At 36.9% G+C, this 20,223-nt stretch overlaps 1 protein-coding gene across 1 annotated transcript in view; it reads left to right on the forward strand.

Annotated features, from left to right (window-relative positions):
- The window catches only part of LAMA2 (laminin subunit alpha 2), a 335,323-nt gene that overhangs the window by 196,109 nt on the left and 118,991 nt on the right, over positions 1-20,223 (forward strand). Inside the window, exons 17-21 of the mRNA XM_066314417.1 lie at positions 1,859-1,986; positions 6,714-6,800; positions 12,898-13,109; positions 17,577-17,683; positions 18,674-18,937. Coding sequence (XP_066170514.1) covers positions 1,859-1,986; positions 6,714-6,800; positions 12,898-13,109; positions 17,577-17,683; positions 18,674-18,937 — 798 coding nt within the window. The remainder of the gene's footprint in view (positions 1-1,858; positions 1,987-6,713; positions 6,801-12,897; positions 13,110-17,576; positions 17,684-18,673; positions 18,938-20,223) is intronic.

Consider the following 20,223-nt stretch of genomic DNA (forward strand, 5'->3'; position numbering starts at 1 on the left):
ACTTAAATTATTTTTGTCACATCTTTTAAAAGCATATTGTTCCTGGCTACTTTTTTGGTATGGCTGTTAGATTTCTTTTGAATGTCAATCCTTGAAATACCAATCAACTGGATTAGTTAACTTACAGAAGTTGATTTTAACCCAGCTGGCTGTTGTGAAGCTGTAAATTTGATTGATTAAGTATTTCAATAATTTGGTATTAGCTCACAATCCACAAATTATGTTAAAATATAGTATTGTGATTGAGGCTTTCATTTCAAATATATGCTGATTGTATGCACTAGCAATATGAATATACTCTTTAAAACAGCAAACAGTATTTCTGGAGGCAGATGCTTTTGATGCCAATGCACTCATGACTAAAAAAGGTATTGTGTTTTTTCAGCTGCTCAGGTGCAGAGCACAGTGGAAAAAAGCTTTGTACAAATCATTACAATCCTGGAAAGCTGTGAAGAAGAAATCAGTGTTCCTTTGAATATTGCCTGTTTCCTTATTGAGGATAAATTATGTATTCCAGACAGTAAGGCTGTTAAATAGCAATCAGTACCATATGCGTGACTTACTAAAATGATAAACCAATTTTAAAGTCTTCTTAAAAAACAATTTTAAATTAAATCTTAGATTGGAAAGTGCCCACACTTAACGAAAAAAATACGGAACAAAAATAAACCTCCAGTGTTCTTAAGCTGTAGCTTGGATGAAACATTCTAGATTTGATCTGGCCCATAGTCAAAAAAACACCAGAAGAACATACCTGATTAACAAAAATCTTTCTCATGGTTTTCGTTTTGGCCTTTTGAAGTTGACATATGCTTTTTCAATCATTATTTTAGTCCATACCAAGCACATCAATTCAGCATTTAACATCCAAAACCATTTCTACTACTTTCTCTGTTTCTGCATTGTGAAAGGGTTACACTTGGGTATCTTGTGGGAAATAGTAGTGAAAGAAATAGTGTGGTGTGCTAGTAATGTGGGGTGAAGAAAAGAAACAGATTAAACCAGAAAAGTAATTTTCTGAATCTGTTATGCTCTTGTGAAATTACGTAGAATTTCTAAATCGTATATGGTGAGAGGAAAGAAGAATAAAAAGTGTAATTACTCTTTAAAACTTGGTTCTTACAAGTCATCATGAGAAGCTTTTTCTCACTGGACCAATTTCCATTCTGCTAAAAGATTGTTTCATTTGAGATCAGACAAAAGCTATATACAGAAATGCAAATGTAGTGCTGCCATTTTTATACTGCACATTTCATATGCTCAGCTTAATTTCTCTCCTATTATGCAGTCAGATGAACACAAACTGTTGGATAGCACCCTATGCATGGTATGCTTGTCCTTCCTCCTACTCACAAAGTAGAGGCTGGACTCTTATTCTAGCAAATAAGAATTAAGTAATTCAGGCTTTGCTACTGTTTGCAAATGCTACTCTCCATATGCCTTGTAAAATGAACTAATGCACATGCATGTCAAAAATAATAATTCATTTTTATAAATTATATCTTCTGGGCTGTATTTTTGGAATCAACATCTGAAAACAGTTTGTCAGAAAAAATGGCCTGTTGTAAGACTGCAGTACTAAACGTGTCATATGCTGCTTTGAAATTTAGTTTTCTTTAAGCAAGCTAAAACAATAATACAACTGTTGTGTCATGTAAATTTAAAGGTTTTCTGTTAAATATCCTTTTTGTTTTACATAGAAAAAAATTAACCACAAGAGCATACGAAGCAGTGATTGTGACAGCTAACCTGTAGAATTGTTTTTCAACAAGCAGCAGAAAATAAGGATAAATGTTGCAAACCTTTTCCATATGCAAGTTGTCTAATTGTCAGTTTGTACTTTACATCCTCTGTTTAGGACTGCAAACACAACACAGGTGGTTCATATTGTGATAGATGCCTGCCTGGCTTCTATGGTGATGCAACTAAAGGGACAGCTGAAGACTGTCAGTTGTGTGCTTGCCCCCTAAACATACCTTCTAACAAGTAAGTTGTATATTTATTGCATATTGCACTTTCCCCCTTAGTAAATTGCATATTTTCTTAATTTATAATTTTACATGTATGCTTGAGATATCTTTTTACTTTCAATCAAGTAATATATTCTGCAGTATAAACTTTTATCTTTACGATTGTATGTAGTGCTTAACTAGGCAGATGAAGACAAAATCTAGATGAGACTAAGGCAGCAAAAACAACACAGAATTTGGATGACTGCTTTTCAAATTAATAATCAGCATTTGCTTTTCTGTCCTTCAGGGCAGTTGTTTCTAGTTTTAAAGCTGAATTTGCAGACTTGACATGTGGGTTTTTTCTGCTTTTACTTTTTGCTTTCTTCCAGTCCATATTATGTGATTAGTTTTAATTTGAATTCTTTCTTAGATTTCATAACTGAAAATATTTTGTCAGTATATCTCGGAAAAAATACAATAAATTTGTTTGATTAAATAAAAATACAAGTGAAAAGTTATTCAAAATTCTGATCTAAGAACCAAAGTTTCCTTCATTACAAAAGCTTCTCTGTGGTACTCCATCACTTCATTTAATAGACCTCGAACATTTTTTCATTGGTTTTGTCACAAACAGTACCTGGAAAATCATAGTACCAAAAGCATTTTACGTGATGTACCTGAATACAACTGTTCTGAATCTTGTCTGTGGCATTTTATCCTATTAAAATTGATCAGAGCAGGAATAGTCTAAGCACTCATGAGCAGAAATTCCCGGGGATTGTAGCATGGGAGCCTGTCTTCCTGTTAACACAGCTCTTGAATTAGTTTTATTACATATATATATATGGGTTTATTATATCTGCTGCTCAGGCATGGTGCATCTGACATTCTCATTACTTGGTATTTCCTTGCTTCAGTAATCAATTTTCTTTCTCTTGTTTGAGAACACTGTGCTGACAAAGAAGGAAAAACACTATCACATTTCTGTCTTGCACAGACATGCAACAAACCAAGTCAAATAGATTAAATTTAGGTTATGATTGGCAAAATGCCTGGAGACCTTCATTACATAGTCATCAGTTCTGGGTGCTTTACTTTCCTTTTTTGAAGTGAACAGCCCCCTTTTTGATATTTAGTTTTCTTGAAAAATATAATAGGTACAGAACGAACACACAATATAAATGTTCCACTGTGAAACTGTGTGAGTCCTGAAGTCAACAATTCTGAACTTTGTAGAACTCACTGTAAGGTTCAAGCTTTGTAGAACTCATTGTAAAGTTCAAGCTCTCATGATGTAACAGTCTAGACCAATTATTACTTTTTTATGAGGTAAAAAAGATTCAATGTGTTACCTGAATTCTGTTAAAATACTTCTTTGCTTTCTTACTTAGTTGAAAATGAGTTTGTTATGCGAGGGATAGTATTTGCAAACAATTCAGATACCTTCATATGAAACACAAACTTTTACCAAGTTTATGTCATGGTATAGATGTAGTTTGTCATGTTCTTTCTGAGTGACTGACCAAGTGACTAACTCTATGTACAAATTATTTTAAGTAGCTGTGTATAGATTTTAATTCCTGAAATAGTTAATTCCTAACATGATATGACATTTTTAGGTTTCTAAGCTTAATACTAAGTTCCCAATGCATAGAGAATATTGTCCATGTAATGATCTTGTGAGATATATTTTTATTTAGAAATAAGTTTTATATTTTATAGCAGAATCTCATTTATTTATGTTTAGTGTTTCACTTTACTGTTCCCGCAGCACCTGACTCTTTCTTAGCAATACCACTTAAAGTGGAGAACTGTTCTAAGAGTTGTAGAAATGATGTGGTGATTGTGTTGTTCTGTTGTTGACTTCAGTGGATTTATCTACTGCTAATTCCCTTTCCAGTTTCCTAATGGCAGGAGTTTCCATATGCAGTCACTGAAGCCAATCGTGTGCCTTCTGAAGCACAGCAGTCATAAATGGCTTGCCATATGTCAGAAAAGAGCTCTTGGTCAAATCAGAAAACTAAAATTAAGTTGTCTGTTTTCTGCATCCTGGGTCTTATTTTCTTCTTTTTGTATATATATTCATATATGTGCTTATGTGATGCAGATGAAATCAATACCCATGTTATTGGTCTATCCAATGGACACATGACTCCTTTGTCCTATGTCTTCTTGTAAACATTCCACTCTTAGACACTGTTTCAACACTCTTAGTTCTCAAGAAGTTACAAAGGAAATTATTTTTTTCCCCATAATTTCTAACAAATATATATGTTTGGGATAATTACTGCTCTTCTCTTGATATAGCCGTAAATTTGATATGGGTAGTAAAGACTTTTACAGGAATGCTTTGTTGCTGGAAATGGGAGATAGATGATCTCTCACTCAGCCTGGGAAGGTCAGGAGTAAATTCATAGCAAGTGTACTAAGAATTCAGGTTGGTCTCAGAATTTTGATTTTTTTCCTGGAGAATTAGATAAAAATCACCAACATATTGTCAGGGGATGTTCTCTATAACACAAAAGGAAGCTTTTAAAATGCCCCATCTCCCAACACAGACTTATCACGTACATACCTATACTGAGTATTCATACTTGTCCTCTGTCCTGTCTCATATTAATGTTGCTACCATATGGGAAAACTGTAAAGAGCAATGATAAATCAAGAGGAGGACTATAATTTTTTGAAGCTTGTTTTGACAAATCAATACTCACAGTTCATTAGTGTTTAGCACTAGTGAGTAATGAGATTCTCAACAATCAGGAAGATAAACTCTTCTCAGCCTGCTATCATATATTTCCTTTACAGCACACAAGAGGGGAATTTCCCAATATATTAATGTTTAGTGTTGAAATGTGGTCCAACTATTAAGTCACAGAAAAAGTCAAGGAGGCAAGGTCTGAGCATAACCCTTAAAACATGGAAATTGTACTATTCATCATTATTGCTTAGTAATAATAAGTACATTATCATTATTATTATTATTATTATTATCATAATTATCATCCTTACAATAATTATCATTATTATATTTAAAATTTATGCAGTTAAATTCAGAGCCCTTGATGGAACTTTGGTACAGTCAATTTTATACAATGCTGTAATGAGCTGCGATAGCATCTCTACAAAGTTTCCCATGAAGCTCTTGGAAAGAGTGAGGTTGGGACTGACAAGCAGGAACTTATTTGAAGTCAGGTGCTGCTGAATATATTCAATGATAATGTAAGCTTTCATTGCCATTAAGGAATAGAATAAACAGTTATTGTTTCTTCAACTAACTTTTCATCCATTATTAAGGAAATGACGTTGCAAAATAACACAAACGTAATCCTCATAGGAAAGAGAAAAATTCCAGCAACTGTCTATGTTTATTGGACCTGACCATGCCACATTTTTCTTACCAATCTCTTATATTTGTGGGATAACACAGAATAAAGAATAACTGAGGACAGTTCACAGGGTGGATGACTCCTGAGAAATGGGGTCTAGTTACCAGCAGATAATCACATTAAAATATGCTAATTAGGCTTTTCTGTTCTCCCTGGGCCTATTACTTTCCAGAAACTGTCATGGTGTATCCTATTTTAATATATCCAAGGATTATGTCTATTTGTAATTATTGTAGCATGCACTGTTACCTTGAATATACCTTGCTTCTGCTGTCTTTGTTGGAGCAATTCTATTGCTTCTCAAATTCTCTTTTCCTAGGTTATAAAAGATAATTTAGTATCTTTTTTTCTCAAAGGTGCTTTGTTTTCCCCCTTTGAATGGTCACCTCGCTATGCGCCTATTCCTGTTCTTTTATTTCTTTTTTCCCCTCCCTTTTTCCATTTTTCTATTTAGTTGGCCAGAAATGATTACCATTATTTAGATGAGGCTTTATAAAGATGCTCATATATCTCTGTCTCTAATAATCATTACAGAATTACAGAAGAACAGATTGCCTCTTCTTCTGTGTAGTATCTTTCAGTGCATCAGGATGTTTCTTCAGAAAAGTGTGTTAGGGGAGAAAGATTATGGAAAGCAAAATGCTAACAATGAAGGAAAACAGTTCAGAGTTAAACACAGGCTTTGGGATGTGCAGCTTGCAAATGGCTACAGTATCCTTATCTATAAAAAAAAGGGGGGGAAAAAACCCAAACCAGCCAAAAATAATTAGAGCGTAACAAAGAGGTAAAGCTTTCTAGTCTGGAAGCTATTCTTAAACTTCAGCATGCATGTGTGGCCTGTTGCTTGAGGTCATTGGCACTCGATTAACTCAAATACACTCTCTGGGAAGCTGTACCAGATATTTCCCATTTTGCCCCTCCCCTTTCTTGTTCACTGGGTCCCTTTCACAGCTGACTATACACAAAGTTAACTGAGCTTTTAATCGGTTGTCCTTCAGAAAGATTTATACAGGGGCCACGTTATGGCACAGATTGTTTTGCCAGGCCCTCAGGGGCACAAACAAACAGCTGTACATTCCTGCTTTTTTAATGGTATCCAGACCCTCACTGGCAGGCTCAAGTCCCGTAATAACAGGCTGTTGGGATGCTGCCATCCGCTGCTCTATATTCAGTGTCGCAGAAATAGCAGAGTCATTCCAAATTCAATTTGCTGGAGTCGAACTTAAGCCCCATGTCCTAGACCAGAATCACTTTTCCTGGGCACTGTTTTGCAAATTAACAATCTCTGAAGTGGGAAGAGAGCTATGCTGATAACCATTTTTTCTTTGTATTTCTTCCTTGTCCCTCTTCTTTCTCAATATCAACAACTCAGCTTTAGCCCAACATGTCATTTTGACCGACATCGTGGATTAATGTGTGATGAATGCCCAGCTGGCTATGTGGGACCACGCTGTGAAAGGTAAGCAGGCACCATGCTTTTAGTCATATGAGACCTGAAACAAACGTATTGATCACATGGAACTGTTCTACTTTTTATTACCTCCCTTCCTCATCCCCATTCCTGTCCTGAAGCTCACTGAAAAAATTCCTGTGCATTTTTGTCTGATATTGGATCTATGAATGTGTATTTTTCTTATGCTTGTTTTATTGTTTCATGGTAAAATGCAAGGTTTCCAAGAAGCATTTGCAGATAAGTGAGAGCCTTTGTTAAAACAGTTTCTACTAGCTTTTCTGTTACTCTTCTGAGATTTTTTGTAAACCTTTTGTCTATTTTGTCATTTGAATGTTTAGAGCATGGTGACTCAAATATCCAGTAAATTACTGATGCTTCACTCAGAGAAGTTAATATTCAGTGAAAATGCAGCTCTTCTAATAAGTTATTTGTAGATTTAAATTATTTTTAAAAAGAATATTTTACATTTTTGTTGCTTCTCATTTTCTGTTGCAGTCTTTATTTAGCAAGTAGAACAAACAGACCTTTAATGACAAAAAAGATAATTCTTCTTTGTCAAATACATAGAAAAGTTCAATATGTATTTCTTCCTACACCTATTGCTAGCTTTACAAAGGCATTATGCTGAAAGGATCATGTGGAGAATTTAAATGAAACAAAGAGCTAGTATGAGTGCTAATGCTAAGCTCCCAGGAACCCCCTTCCACAGGAGGTGAGACCACATAGGCGAGGGATATCACCACTGTGTCTGCATGCCTTTGATCCCTTGGGATTTCATGTGGATGGAACAGATTTCAAGGGCAGTTGGTGTGCCAGGAGACCTCTACTAGCTGTTTGGAGGTCATGATGAATCAGTATTGACTTTGTCTCCATGATCTCAGTCCCCTGGGACCCTGCCAACAGCACCTTTTTAAGAGGGGCTTGGGGAGCCAGATAACTGTGTGACACCTGGCTAGGCAGTTAAGGGACAGGGAAACGTGGCCCTTGTGTTTCATAGTAGGCTCTTGCCATTTGGCACTTCCATGAGCTGCTTGAAGGATTTTTCAAGGCAAACTAAAAAAAAGGTAAAGCTTCTGAATGAAGACTTAAAATATTCAGGCCAGGATGAGAAGAAGTAGGAATAAACCAAGAGTAAGAGACTACCAGAAAAGTAAACCTGACTGTGAATCTCCCTATAGTCCCCTCTTTCCAATTTACAACTACTTCCTTTTAAATCTTCTGTTGTGCTATATCTGTCCTGAAGTGAGAGTGCAGGCTGTCACCTGTTTCCACCCATCATCACCGAGTCTGATCCTGCTGCTGCTATTTCTGCCTGTCTTTTCCTGTCTGTCTGGGAAGTCATCACCTTCTTTCAGCTAGTGGGCTGTGAAGTTAATGACGGCAGGAATAAATCACATCAAGAGCACTTTGGTGGCAGTTTGTCAATGCAGGGTCATTGACAGCTTCCATTAGCAACAAGTGCTGCTTCTGAGTGGAGCACAAGCTGTAGATGCAGTAGGACAGAGTCTGATTAAATGGCCAAATTGGATTTTAGCCTGATCTCTTCAGGAAATGAGGCAACTGTGATCTTTTTGTGCATGTCTCTCTGGCTGCCTTCGAAGTCATCTGCACCTTGTAGGTCAATTTCAACCAAATTTGGCAGAAGGTAGGAGGGCTCAAAGATGATAATTGTTCCCGAAGGTTTTATGAAAAGAAGTGGCTGAATAGAGGTTGATAAACCAGGACATGTCATAGCTAAGGGGGAAAGTACGTGTGTGAACTCACACCTGATTAAACAGATAGAGAGAGAACAAGAGAGATTGCTAAATGTTCTGCCCATAAGAAAACTTTCACAGGGCAAGGAAAAAGTGCTGCTGTAGCCTGAGGGATTACTCCCTGCTGAGTAGCAACATCCTGCAGCAAATAATCAGCCCTTAGCCTTGTAACCATGAGATATAAATCCACTGGAAATTAGGCTATTAATTCCAAAGCTCACAAAACTATTTGCTTTTAATTGTAACAAGTTGTTTTAAAATGTCTGTGGCTGTCAATAATAATGATCAGGAGAAAGCATGTTGCGTTTTGCTATTAGCAATGGTTTTATAATTGCTGAGAGAATTTACATGAAATTCTCTTTCATTTTAGGAACTACAAAGTGACAAGTGATCTGAGCCACATGATTCATTAGCTGAACAATGCTAAATTATCATGACACACTAAGTATCATGAAGTGTGTGCAGCACTGTACTTATTTGGCCTAAAAATATACCCTCTGTCCCCTAGAGAGATGCATGTATCTGTCTGATTTGTAAAATGTCAAAAAAAATTGCTACTTCTCTCACTGGAACTCTCAGGAAAATGGTGCCATAATTACTGAATATTCTGAGGAGTCCAGCTCATAACACCATCAAAACAATTGCAGATATAAACTGTGTAGGGAGTTGTCATATATCTATTATTTTAGAGAGAGCTCAGCTTTCCCATGTAATGTTTTTCCCTAACAAATTAGATGTAAGTTTTTTTTTTCCTTTGTTCATTGCTCACTTTTCCAAAGACATATGACCTAAGATGGACATTCTCTTAAATTCATAGAAGGGCTGTATAAGAATGACAAAAGGTTGTCTTTTTAGCTCAGCACATTGACAGGGTGATGATATCCATTGTCCAAACACAGTCTTGCTAGGGAAAAGAAGCAAAATAGGTGAGTCTAGCTTTTCCTGCAGGACTCCATGATTTATGTACGTGGATCCAGTGACCTTTTCCTCCTAGAAGGAGGGTCAGTGCCCCTCACGTGTGAGCAGAAGGGTGAGCTGACCCATGTCCTCTCTCGCCCCCACCTCCCCCCTTCTTGACGTCTAGCACAGAGTGCCATCAGCCACAGCCTCTCATGAGTACTGTGGCTTCAAACTGCTGCTCCTTGTAGCAAATATAATTCTTCCACTAGTGCCAGAGCAGCGAGTCTGTGTTGCAGTACTGATGGGAAAAGGCTTAAACATTTCAGGCGATTGGGCACAACAAATGTGTTACACAGGATTGTTTGCAGCTTGCAAAGGTAGGCATTCTGACATTAGAAAATGCAAGATTTATAGTTGGTCACACAACAATAACACCTGTGCTGTGCACCTGAGTTAAGGTATCTCACTGCGTGTTCACAGGCCGTTTCTCCACAGGGCTTTTGCCTGATTTTGTGCACAGGTTGAATGCGCATAAATTTCAAAGGCTCTGTAAAAAATAGTATATCCAGACATTAAAGTGTTCGGATTTGCAGGCTTAATTAACTCTGTCTCAAGGGCTTTTTTCCCCAGTAAATACAAAGAAATGTATAAAATAGAAAAGCTTAGTTTCTGTGCATATATGTGTATATACAAAGCACCATATAGACTGCTATGAGGAATATTAACTCTGTACTGACCAGGTCCAGTACACATTCATACACATATTTTTAAGTACTAGCCCTGTATTTGGCACCACTTATGCTAAATAAAAGCAGTGTCACTCACAGACACACTTGCATTTGAGAGTAGAAAAGAAAAATATGGACACAATATTTTTTTGCTGCTTTTACTCCTATTTTTGTTTATTTTTTAGTCTCAGAGGCATTATGTTGTAGTTAGAAGTCATTTATGATTACATGTATTTTGTGTAATGCATAAAAGTAGTTTTGCATGACACATACATATTGGTGTTTTTTAATCAAAACTTTCCCAAATATATAATGCTTTGAACCTGAGAAAAGAAGTTGAAGTGGGCATGTTGTTAAGGGAATAAATATGGAACTAAGGAAAATGGACTTTTTTAATCTTCCCTTGCAACATCAGAAGAAGTGGTAGAAAAGGAGAAAGAATTTACAAAGATACATGTACACAGTTCTCTTTTAAGCTTTCACTGGTTTACCCTTACTTTCAGGATCATCTTCAGTTTGATTTGAAATTAAAATGTGCATAAGTAAAATACAGCTGTGTGATGGAAGTGGGGTTTTTCCAATTTTAATTAAAAAAGTATAAACTGATGAAAATACAGAGTTATCAAGGTCTCCTGCTGTTAATAAAAGGAAATGATTAGCAGTGCATTTCACACAAATCATTAGAGTATTCTTTCCATGAACTGCTTGATAATTTTCTGTGAATGCTGTCAAATACATAAGTAGCCCCTAAATAAAAGGGAAAGAAGAAAACAAACACACATTAAGTGAAGTCAAATAGATTTGTAGGACCAAATGATACAGATTTATGACAAACACTAGTATTTTAGCAAAGCATGAGTTAACTTCAGATGTAATCGGGTTTAAGTAAACTAACATAACTGAATAAATAATCCAGATACCTTCTGCTTTCTATAAAATGTGACTAATAATTGTTTTGTGTTAAGATACATTCTTGCCCTTTCTAACTGATGTATTGTCACTGAAAAAAACCAAGTTATTTTGGCAAAATTAAGCTAAAAATTAGTCTTTTGCAATTGCTGAGATATCCTCCATCAAGGAAAAAAACTATCTCTTCTTTTGCAGGAAATACAATAAATTGCTACATTTATGACAGGTTCTGAAAATAAAATACTTGAATTATTCTAATGACAAGATTTTGATGCCTTGCTGCTATGAGGAGGTGATTTGGAGAGATGACTGTGGCACAGGAGTGGGAGAGATTGTAGAAATTTTACTCATGGTCCTGAGTGCTTACATGCACCCAAACCACTGGACTGTTATACATATTATTGTTCTGTCATCTGCATCATGGGTATTTTGAGAGAATGGGAAAAAATTGTATTTTGTGTAAAATTACAAAAAGCTGCTCAATAATTTCCCACTATTTTTTCTGCCCTGCTCTCAGTTACCCAGTTTTTATAATATTTTTGATCTTTGCTGGTGATATTGAATAATATTTAGTACATGTTTAGGTGACTTTGCTTAGGATACAATTAAAAGCTTTATGAGATATTCTGGAAGCAAGGAAAAGGATGAACTTGATGCCCACAGGAGTGACAGCATAGTGGAGCTCTGCATTCCTGTATTAGGATCATACACAAAATCTGTCCTCAACCACGCTAACCAGTACTACTACAAAGAACAGAGGATATCTGTGTACATTAAAACTGCAATTGAACTGCCTTTAAAATAGTAGGAAAAATTATTTTGTGCAATGTGCTTTATATACTTTCTGTTTTCCTTATATTAATTGGAGTTCATCTGAGATGCACATGAAAAAATTCATTAGCCAGAACTGTGCAATTTTTCTTTTCTTTTTCTTCACTATCTACAAGTGAAGAGCTATGAAGTGTGAGCAAATGTAACAGAAAGGGAAAGGAGACCTGAATATAAATAGAAAATAGGCTGTGAGGTGAGTAGAAATTTGCTTTAAATACAGACTCAGGTCAGATTCATTAACCTGCTTTACATGATACTCACAGATAATTGCAGGTGGGCAAGGTGGAAAATGATGTGATATTTTCAAACAATTCTCTTAAAATATGAGAGGTACAGCACACAGCAACATAGTTCCTGTGCTAATGACCAATCTTTTTGTTACCCACCCATACACGGAGATTAGAAATCCATTAATTAAGCAAATCTGACCATGCAGTGGATCAGGGAAAATCTAACTCAGGGGGCAGATCTTGTCAAGTAAATAAATTTATGTCTGTATTACATTCTAAAGAGATGTTTTTCTAAGCTAAAGAAGTTTTTAAGGTAGACGGGAAAAAAATCATCGGACTTGCTGGTGATTGAGTACAGAACATCAATCTGAAATACAGAAATACAAAGTATATCTAACACAGAGTCATAAAATAGTTTGGATTGGAAAGGACTTTTCAAGGTCATCTAGTCCAACCCCCCTTCTTCTAGAGTGCCACTAAGATTTCTTGCTATGCCTTGTCTCACATTCAGTGCCAGTGACAAGATTTTTCTCCCACTGAAGTCTAATTACTAGCAGAACTGGCAGGATTTCAGCTGGTACTGTGTCTACAGTGTTGTTAAAAAAGAGAAGGAGAGAGAAAGAAAAAAGGTGCTTAAGACACACTTGAGAGAAGATCAAATAATTTTCGGTGATTAGGGAGGCAACAGAATTAAATATTTCTAATGAGGAGATTATTTAAGGGTCCTAACTGGTGATGTCTTTTACCGTAGGTGTGCAGAAGGCTATTTTGGACAACCTCTAATACCAGGGGGATCATGCCAGCCGTGCCAGTGTAATGACAACCTTGACTTCTCCATTCCTGGCAGCTGTGACAGCTTCTCTGGTGCTTGTCTGATATGTAAGCCAGGTACAACAGGCCAATATTGTGAGAGGTGTGCTGATGGATATTTTGGTGATGCTGTTCATGCAAGGAACTGTCAACGTAAGTCATGAACTTTTACAGCTCCTGACAGTATTGATCTATCCTATAACTTTGTTCCTGAGAGGAAGGCTGTGCCTCTTTATGTGTGAGCAAGAGAATGATACAGCTCTAATAATGATACTGTGCATCTGCATCTGGAAAGGAAGGCTTTAAACTAAATAGAAAGAAGAACTTATTAAAAAATCTCTAGTTGAAGCAGACCAGGAAAAAAACAACAGAGCATTGCGTAGGTGCAAAAGGTTATACTAAATGTCATATCTACATGAATAAATACAAATAAATGGAAGCTATTCACTAAAAAACGCTATAAGCTACCCAGAAAAATCCTGTTCTCCTGTAAGGTTGAAAGGAGGGAGTGCTGTTTTAGTTTCAGGCTCCAGCTCTTGCAGCATTTGTAACCTGCTTCTCCCTTATATAACTTCAGTAAGAGTTGGAAGGTGCTGCTGCTTGCAGGTCAAGATTCTCCCACCTGTCAGTCAGACCCTAAAATCTCCAGACAATTTTTCTAAAATGCTCTGGAGGGAGATACCTGGCACTGCAGCAAGCTACCAATTCTCAGCTGAGCAGTGGCATATTATTCAACTACTAGCCTCAGCACATCCTTCGCCACAGTGATTGCAAAAATTATTCGGTGGAAATGAAAGATTTGCTAGGAACAGGAGCTTTTCTTTCTGTAGGAGGCAGTGGCTCTCTCTGAGCCATTGCTGGCACAGTTCAGAATGCGGAAAAAGTGCTTTTAACTTAAAAACATTCTTCATGTATTCTTGCTTCAAATTCTAATAAGTGGAATAAAACAAGTTACAAACTGTCCTGAAAGAGCCGAACATTTTATTTCATTGTCACAAGGATTTATTCCATTTTTGCCCATTACAATAAACACAAGAGTAACCCCACTGAATACAAAGGTGTTATAGCAGGATAAAATTATGCTGGGGTATTTTCTTACTACTCTGTTTGTAGGAACATGGGGACCATGTCTGCAGTATGTGTTATGAGCAGAGATGTCTGAGGCACTGGCATCCATTTCCAGGACTTGCCCTATTAGCAACTTACAGTCTAAAAGTGAAAATCCTAGGTTATTTTGGACCTCTAGAGAGTGTATGAGAGCTAACAAGATGCAGAACATCACCAAGTTTCTCAGCTAAGGGCAATAAAGACTGATGTACCCAAAGTCATAGATAACCCCAAAGACATACCTCTATTAATGCTTTCTGTACCTAATTTACACAATGCCAGAAAAAATTTGGATAATCCTATATATTCTTCTCTCCATAAATCAACAGGTTATGATGAATGATGTCATATAAGTGACAAAATTAAGTACGTAAAGTGATTTAAGAAGAAGTGTATTTCAAAAATTACAGCTTCCTGTAGCTTGTCACATTCTTGCGTCATCAATAGGACTGATGCTTTGACCATTTCCACAGTACTGACAGGTCCTTGAGAAAGAGTTTTTATAAAAGGAGAATTTGGAAAACATACAATTAAAAAAAAAAAAAGATTCAAAAGAAATACATGTTTAATGTTGAATTACAAGCTTTGCTTTTGTTGTTAGTATCATTGACAAGGAGAGCCCCCTAATGTATTCATATCCTTCTGCTTGCAGTTACCTTGTATTCATCTAGTCTCTGCCTTTCATGTGGGTTTTCTTCTTTGCATATGATTTTTTATTTCCTTTGCAGACTTCCATGAAGTTTGCCCTGCAGCAGCAATATCAGAGGAACTGTGCCTTTACTTTGTTGTTTTCAATTTTGTTCCTTATTAAAAAGCTAAATCCAAGAGTATTGCAAAGCATGAATTTGCTTTCAAATTATTTTTTGAAATGTTTCTTGCTCTTTCTCAGTACAGTCCTGTTGTGTGCATTAACCATTTCAAATGACAGTACAGCTTTATATCATCATAGCATCTCTGAATTTTTTGGTGTATCTATACAAAACTGTAGATCTAAGAACAACAGCAAATCTCCTAAGCTGATTTGAATTGATTTGATTCTAGTAGGTTGTTTTTTTAAGTGAAACAACGCAGTGCGCTGAAGCAAATAACTGGAGGTTGAGCCAATGGTAATAGAGCTTGGTGTCACAAGATGAATTAAAGCAAATAATCGTCTGCCTATGTTCCAGTATATATCTGCTTCTGTTATAGGACTATAAGTGTGTAGCTTGATCATAAATACAAGCTCATAAATATTTATAGAAATTTAGAGAGAAGGAAGGGTCCTGACCAGTGTCATTCGGGAAGAAAGTAAGACAAATTTCTCCAACAGACTGCATTGTATTATAACAACCATTTGGAGGTTTGGACAATAGCTAATTTTCCCAGTAAGGGTGAATGAATCTCACCCAGGCTCTAGGTGAGACAAATCCAATTTATCAGATTGAGTATCAGTTTATTAGATGAATAGCCCTGACTGTATGTTTTTTCTCTACGTATGTACTGCTAGAGCCAAGAAAAACAATCAAAGTCCAGATATTCCAAATTCTCCCTTAGTACTGCATTGCACTCAGTCATCTGTGACTGAGTTAAGACACCATGGAGTGATGCTTGCTGTAATATAAATAGCACAAACTCATCTGTTTATAAAATCAGTGTAAGTTTTCTTTTTGATTCTTGTGTTGTCAAATGCCTGATAAGCAAAACAATTCAAATCAGACTGAGCTTGGGTTTTGATGTCTGTATAAAAAGGTTGGTGAAACACTTTTAATTTGCATTGAGGGCTATAGTTTGTTGAATCTGAGCTTTAGCATCTTCTTTCCCCACTAACACATTTATTTAAATATATATCAAAACATATATGTATGTGATACCTATCACTATGTACCATTTGGAGTGTCAGCAGTTTTAGAACACAAATATCAGGGTACAAACGGCTGTATAAAAGCCAAAAGAGGTAAATTATAGATTTGTTTAATGTTGAAAGCTGAAAAAAACGATAAGCGATGTTAATTACATCAGAAGTGTCTTTTAATTTTTACTTTTTAAAAATACATTGCAAAACAGAAGGAGATCAAAATCTCTGAATACATGACTGGTATGAGCAGCAGAACCAGCACATTTTTGTTACTCAATCCAGAATTTTTGCAAACATTTGAGAAACAATGACACTAACAGAACGGCAAGTCATAAAGTTTTAATGGAAGTTCTTTCATTAAAAGAAACAACTTCTGCAGAATACCTCAAAAGCAGGGAGAAAAACACCACACCAGCCCTTTCAATTTATAATTGGAAACTGTAAATTAGCAAGTCCAATGAAGTAATGAGGAAGGTCCTGTTGTAATAATCTATATATAGGAAAAGTATAACTGCCTTGTCTCACACAGCACCTTCTGACATGCAAGTATGCGACTGTCATGTGTTTGCTGCTGGGACTCTTAAGTGTTTCTTAAAATGAAGGTGTCAGGTTGAGAAAAAAAAAAACAACACATGCAGATAGGGCACTGCAGGAAGGCAAAATGTGGACTGGAGCCCAAGTTTAGAGAGTAGATAATTGGTATAGAAATACAAATTCATTCCCCTATGAGGGGGGAAAAAAATTGATGTGCAGGAACTAGCTCATACTGATGGAATCATGCATGGTTAGAGTCCTTGTGACAGCAATCACATCCTTGTTCTCTATTGCAAGTACTAAGGGGTTTTTTTCCAAATCTCTGCACGCCAAAAGGATTGAACACAAAGGTTCTTGTGGTTGAAGAACCACCATCATAAAGGATGATAGACATCTACCCCAAAATTTGTCTTATAAAACATAAGAATTTAAGAGCCAGAATTTTTTTCTGTTTTTCTCAAGAAACAGCATTTTCACTGCCTTTTTGAATCTTCAGGAGAGCACTGACATGAGTTAGCTTGGCCAGTTGGGTTACATTTCCTCTGGGAACTGTGATGCTGTTGCTGAGGTAGAAATCCTGGAGAGTCATGGTAGCAGATAATCCCTACTATGTTTTTCAGTGCAGCCTGGGGCATGAGAGCATTACTGCCCCTGTATAGTGTCAACCTTGTACTGAGTTTGCAGCCTGCCAACGTTTCCTGATGACTATATGAACAGGGAGTGAACTTCAGGACAGCAGAACCAGCACATGGAGCAGTAACACTCCCACTGGCTGGAGCTACATCTTGTAGACACCCTTTGTAAGGGTCTCTATCCTTTTTCTGTTTTTCCCTCAGCACTGCCTTGCCCACTCCTAGTCTCTGGGCATGTACTTACTGATCTTCCCTCCACATCCTGCTTTGCTCTGAGAGGAGCACCTAAAACAAGCTGTTAATGAACTCAAGGCAAAATTTCTGTCTGCAATGATTTGGAGAAAAATTCCACATTAATATGGACAGCTTAATCTCTCAGTGTATGGGAGTGACACCTTCCTGCTTAACCCAGACTGGGCATTTCTCAGTGTGGCAAAAGCTGCACTATAGACATTTGCCTATTAGATTTAGCTTCAGGGAACACACTGACATCTCCTTCTTCTTCTTCCGCAGCCTGTCACTGTCACATGAATGGCTCCTTCTCAGAGATCTGTGACTCTCGGACGGGCCAGTGCCAGTGTAGAGCAAACGTCATCGGGCGCCGCTGTGACATCTGCAAAGTGAGTGGGGTTTCCTTTCAGCTTTCTTCACTGTTTGCTGCAACTAAATATTATTTGGTTCTGGATAGACTTTTTTCTGTTGTGTATTTTTCACTTAAAGTACATATATTGATTGCTCTTATGTAGAGAACGGTAAAATGATTGCTTTTTAAATGCTTTCTACTTGTTTTCTAGAACAAAACACAAGACAGCATTTACATGCAATGAGTGGATTTTAAGCCTCACTGTATCTATAAGTACATTTGTATACATAGTAGATACACTTTATATTTTGAATGTTTGATATAAAAAATATTTTTAAAAATTGCAGCTTTGGGAGATAATCCCTCTATGAAGAAAGCTGCAAAATGTCTGATAGCATTTGATGTTGTTTTTTTTTTTATAAAAGCAAGGTGCTAGTTTAGTTCTGCTGGAATGTTCTGTCTTTATGTTTTTTTCTTAGGATTTCTTCTTGTGTTGTCCAAACAATGTATTATTTTTTGGTGAAAGTGTTTTTTTGCCTTGACATTGTTTTCCTGTCTCATAAATCACTGCAGAGAAATATTGCTTCATAAACTTTCATAGAGTTGTCTTCAGGCAGCTAAGGAATATGCTGCAGCTGGCTGCACATTTCTCTAGTTCAACATAAGGACTCATGAGTTAGGCCTATGTCCTTAGAACACCTCCACCTGTGTGTAACTTAAAGCACATAATTAATTCTGCAGAAATAAAAAGGATCATTTTCACCCTTTAAAATTATGTGATTTCTGAAGTGGTTCATACTCCATTTTCAACAGTATCTAAAGAGTTTGTTCAAAGAAAAAGTGCTGGTGGAATTTGAAGATCGCATAAGGTATCCAGCAAATATTTCATTAATACAACACTGGCGGTTAATTGGAATTAATCTTTGTTTACTTCACTATTTACTCCTGTCTTTATTTCTGTACTCTTTTATGTGGTGTAGTTTCCTTATCATCACTTTCTAACAGTATTTACTTTTCATTCTTAAAGCCCAACTACTTCTGGGCCCCAGAAAAGCTGTTTTGTATAGCCTGTGGCTGCAGTGCTTTAGGATCTGTGTCACTGCAGTGTGACATGTTGGGAAGATGTATCTGCAAACCAGGATTCATGGGCAGACACTGTGAAATCAGCAGACAGGTGCCTAAATTGCAAGTAAATCCGGGAAGCAGTCAGCAGATTCGAGTTCCCCCGCGGAGGTGGGGCCCCAGCGGTGCCAGTGGGTGCCCACGAGGTGCTTACCGGCCTGCAGCTCTGGTAATGAGAAACTCTGCTTTGCATGGGCTGAAGTCTCCTGCTTGCTTGTGTTTGGAGCTCACACAGATGGCTTGGGTTTTTAATTTTTAATACCGGTGTTACAATATAAGAAATTCTCAAGAAACAGGCAGGCTCAGAAGGCAAGCAGTGTTTTAGGATGCTTCCCCAATCCTAAGGGCTTCATCGTGCAAGTGGTGATATTGGTGAGAAATCAAATGCCAGACTAAGTCCCCGAACGGCACCATCAACAGCAGTATGCACAAAATGCATGAGAGATGTACATAAATCAATGGAATCTGTGGGATTTTCTTAAACTTTGAAGCATAAGACTTCCTTTTCTAAGAATTCAAGAATCAGTAGCTTAAGGGGGTTGCAAGAAGGATCAGCCTCAGAGGCTGATCTTAGTTAAGATCTAATGTTAAAATATTGAACATAACTGGTGTTTAAAGTTCTCATTAGTGAATATGGCCAGTTATCAGAGCCATTTTTAACTCAGTGCAGTGCTCAGTTATGTGAATGTAATGCCCAAAATCATAGGAGTGTTCATTCCTCATCACAGACCAACAAGGCAACTTATTTCCTAAAATTACGTAATTATGATACAACTGCTTATAGCAGAGCAGTATTTTAGGAATGTTGTTTGTTCTTCCTGAAACTCAAAACCTCCATAGCTTAAGTATTTTCCCTGTTTGAAAAATACCTGGCAGTGTTTTTCATCCTCAGATAGACTCTGGAACCCATGTTGTATTTGTTCATATAGATTCCCTCAAGGAGGACCTCAAGGAGAACCTTGAGTTTAATGTTCATATAGATTTCCTTGGAGAAATTAGGTTTTTTCCAATTAAACATGTATTAGGCTACTGTGTTGCCCACACAGTACATGGATGGAGACACAATATAATGACATACTCAGAAAATTCAGTGTATTCCCTGATTGTAATCTAGGATCTTATCTCTTGTTCAGTAAATCTCTTGTTTAGTGATTCTTAGAATTTCTGTGTTTAAGCAAACTTAGCTGAGAACTTTAACTTGGGGTAAAAGTTTGCATGACTGACCAAAATATCTTTGTGTGCAACCCTCCTCACAAAATGTAGTCCAGCATGGTGGTGGTCTTTTCCAACTTAACGCAGTGTGGAGTGCTGGCATTAGACTTTTCCTGACTGTTACCCATATAAACAGAAATTATTAGATCCTAGCAAACTTTATATTGAGAACTGAGATGCATGCTGTACATTGGTTACTTCACTGCATTAATTTGAATGTCTGTCCTGAGACTGTGTGTATTC

The sequence above is a fragment of the Sylvia atricapilla genome, chromosome 3 (genome assembly GCF_009819655.1).
Source record: "Sylvia atricapilla isolate bSylAtr1 chromosome 3, bSylAtr1.pri, whole genome shotgun sequence".
NCBI classification, from domain to species: Eukaryota; Metazoa; Chordata; class Aves; order Passeriformes; family Sylviidae; genus Sylvia; species Sylvia atricapilla.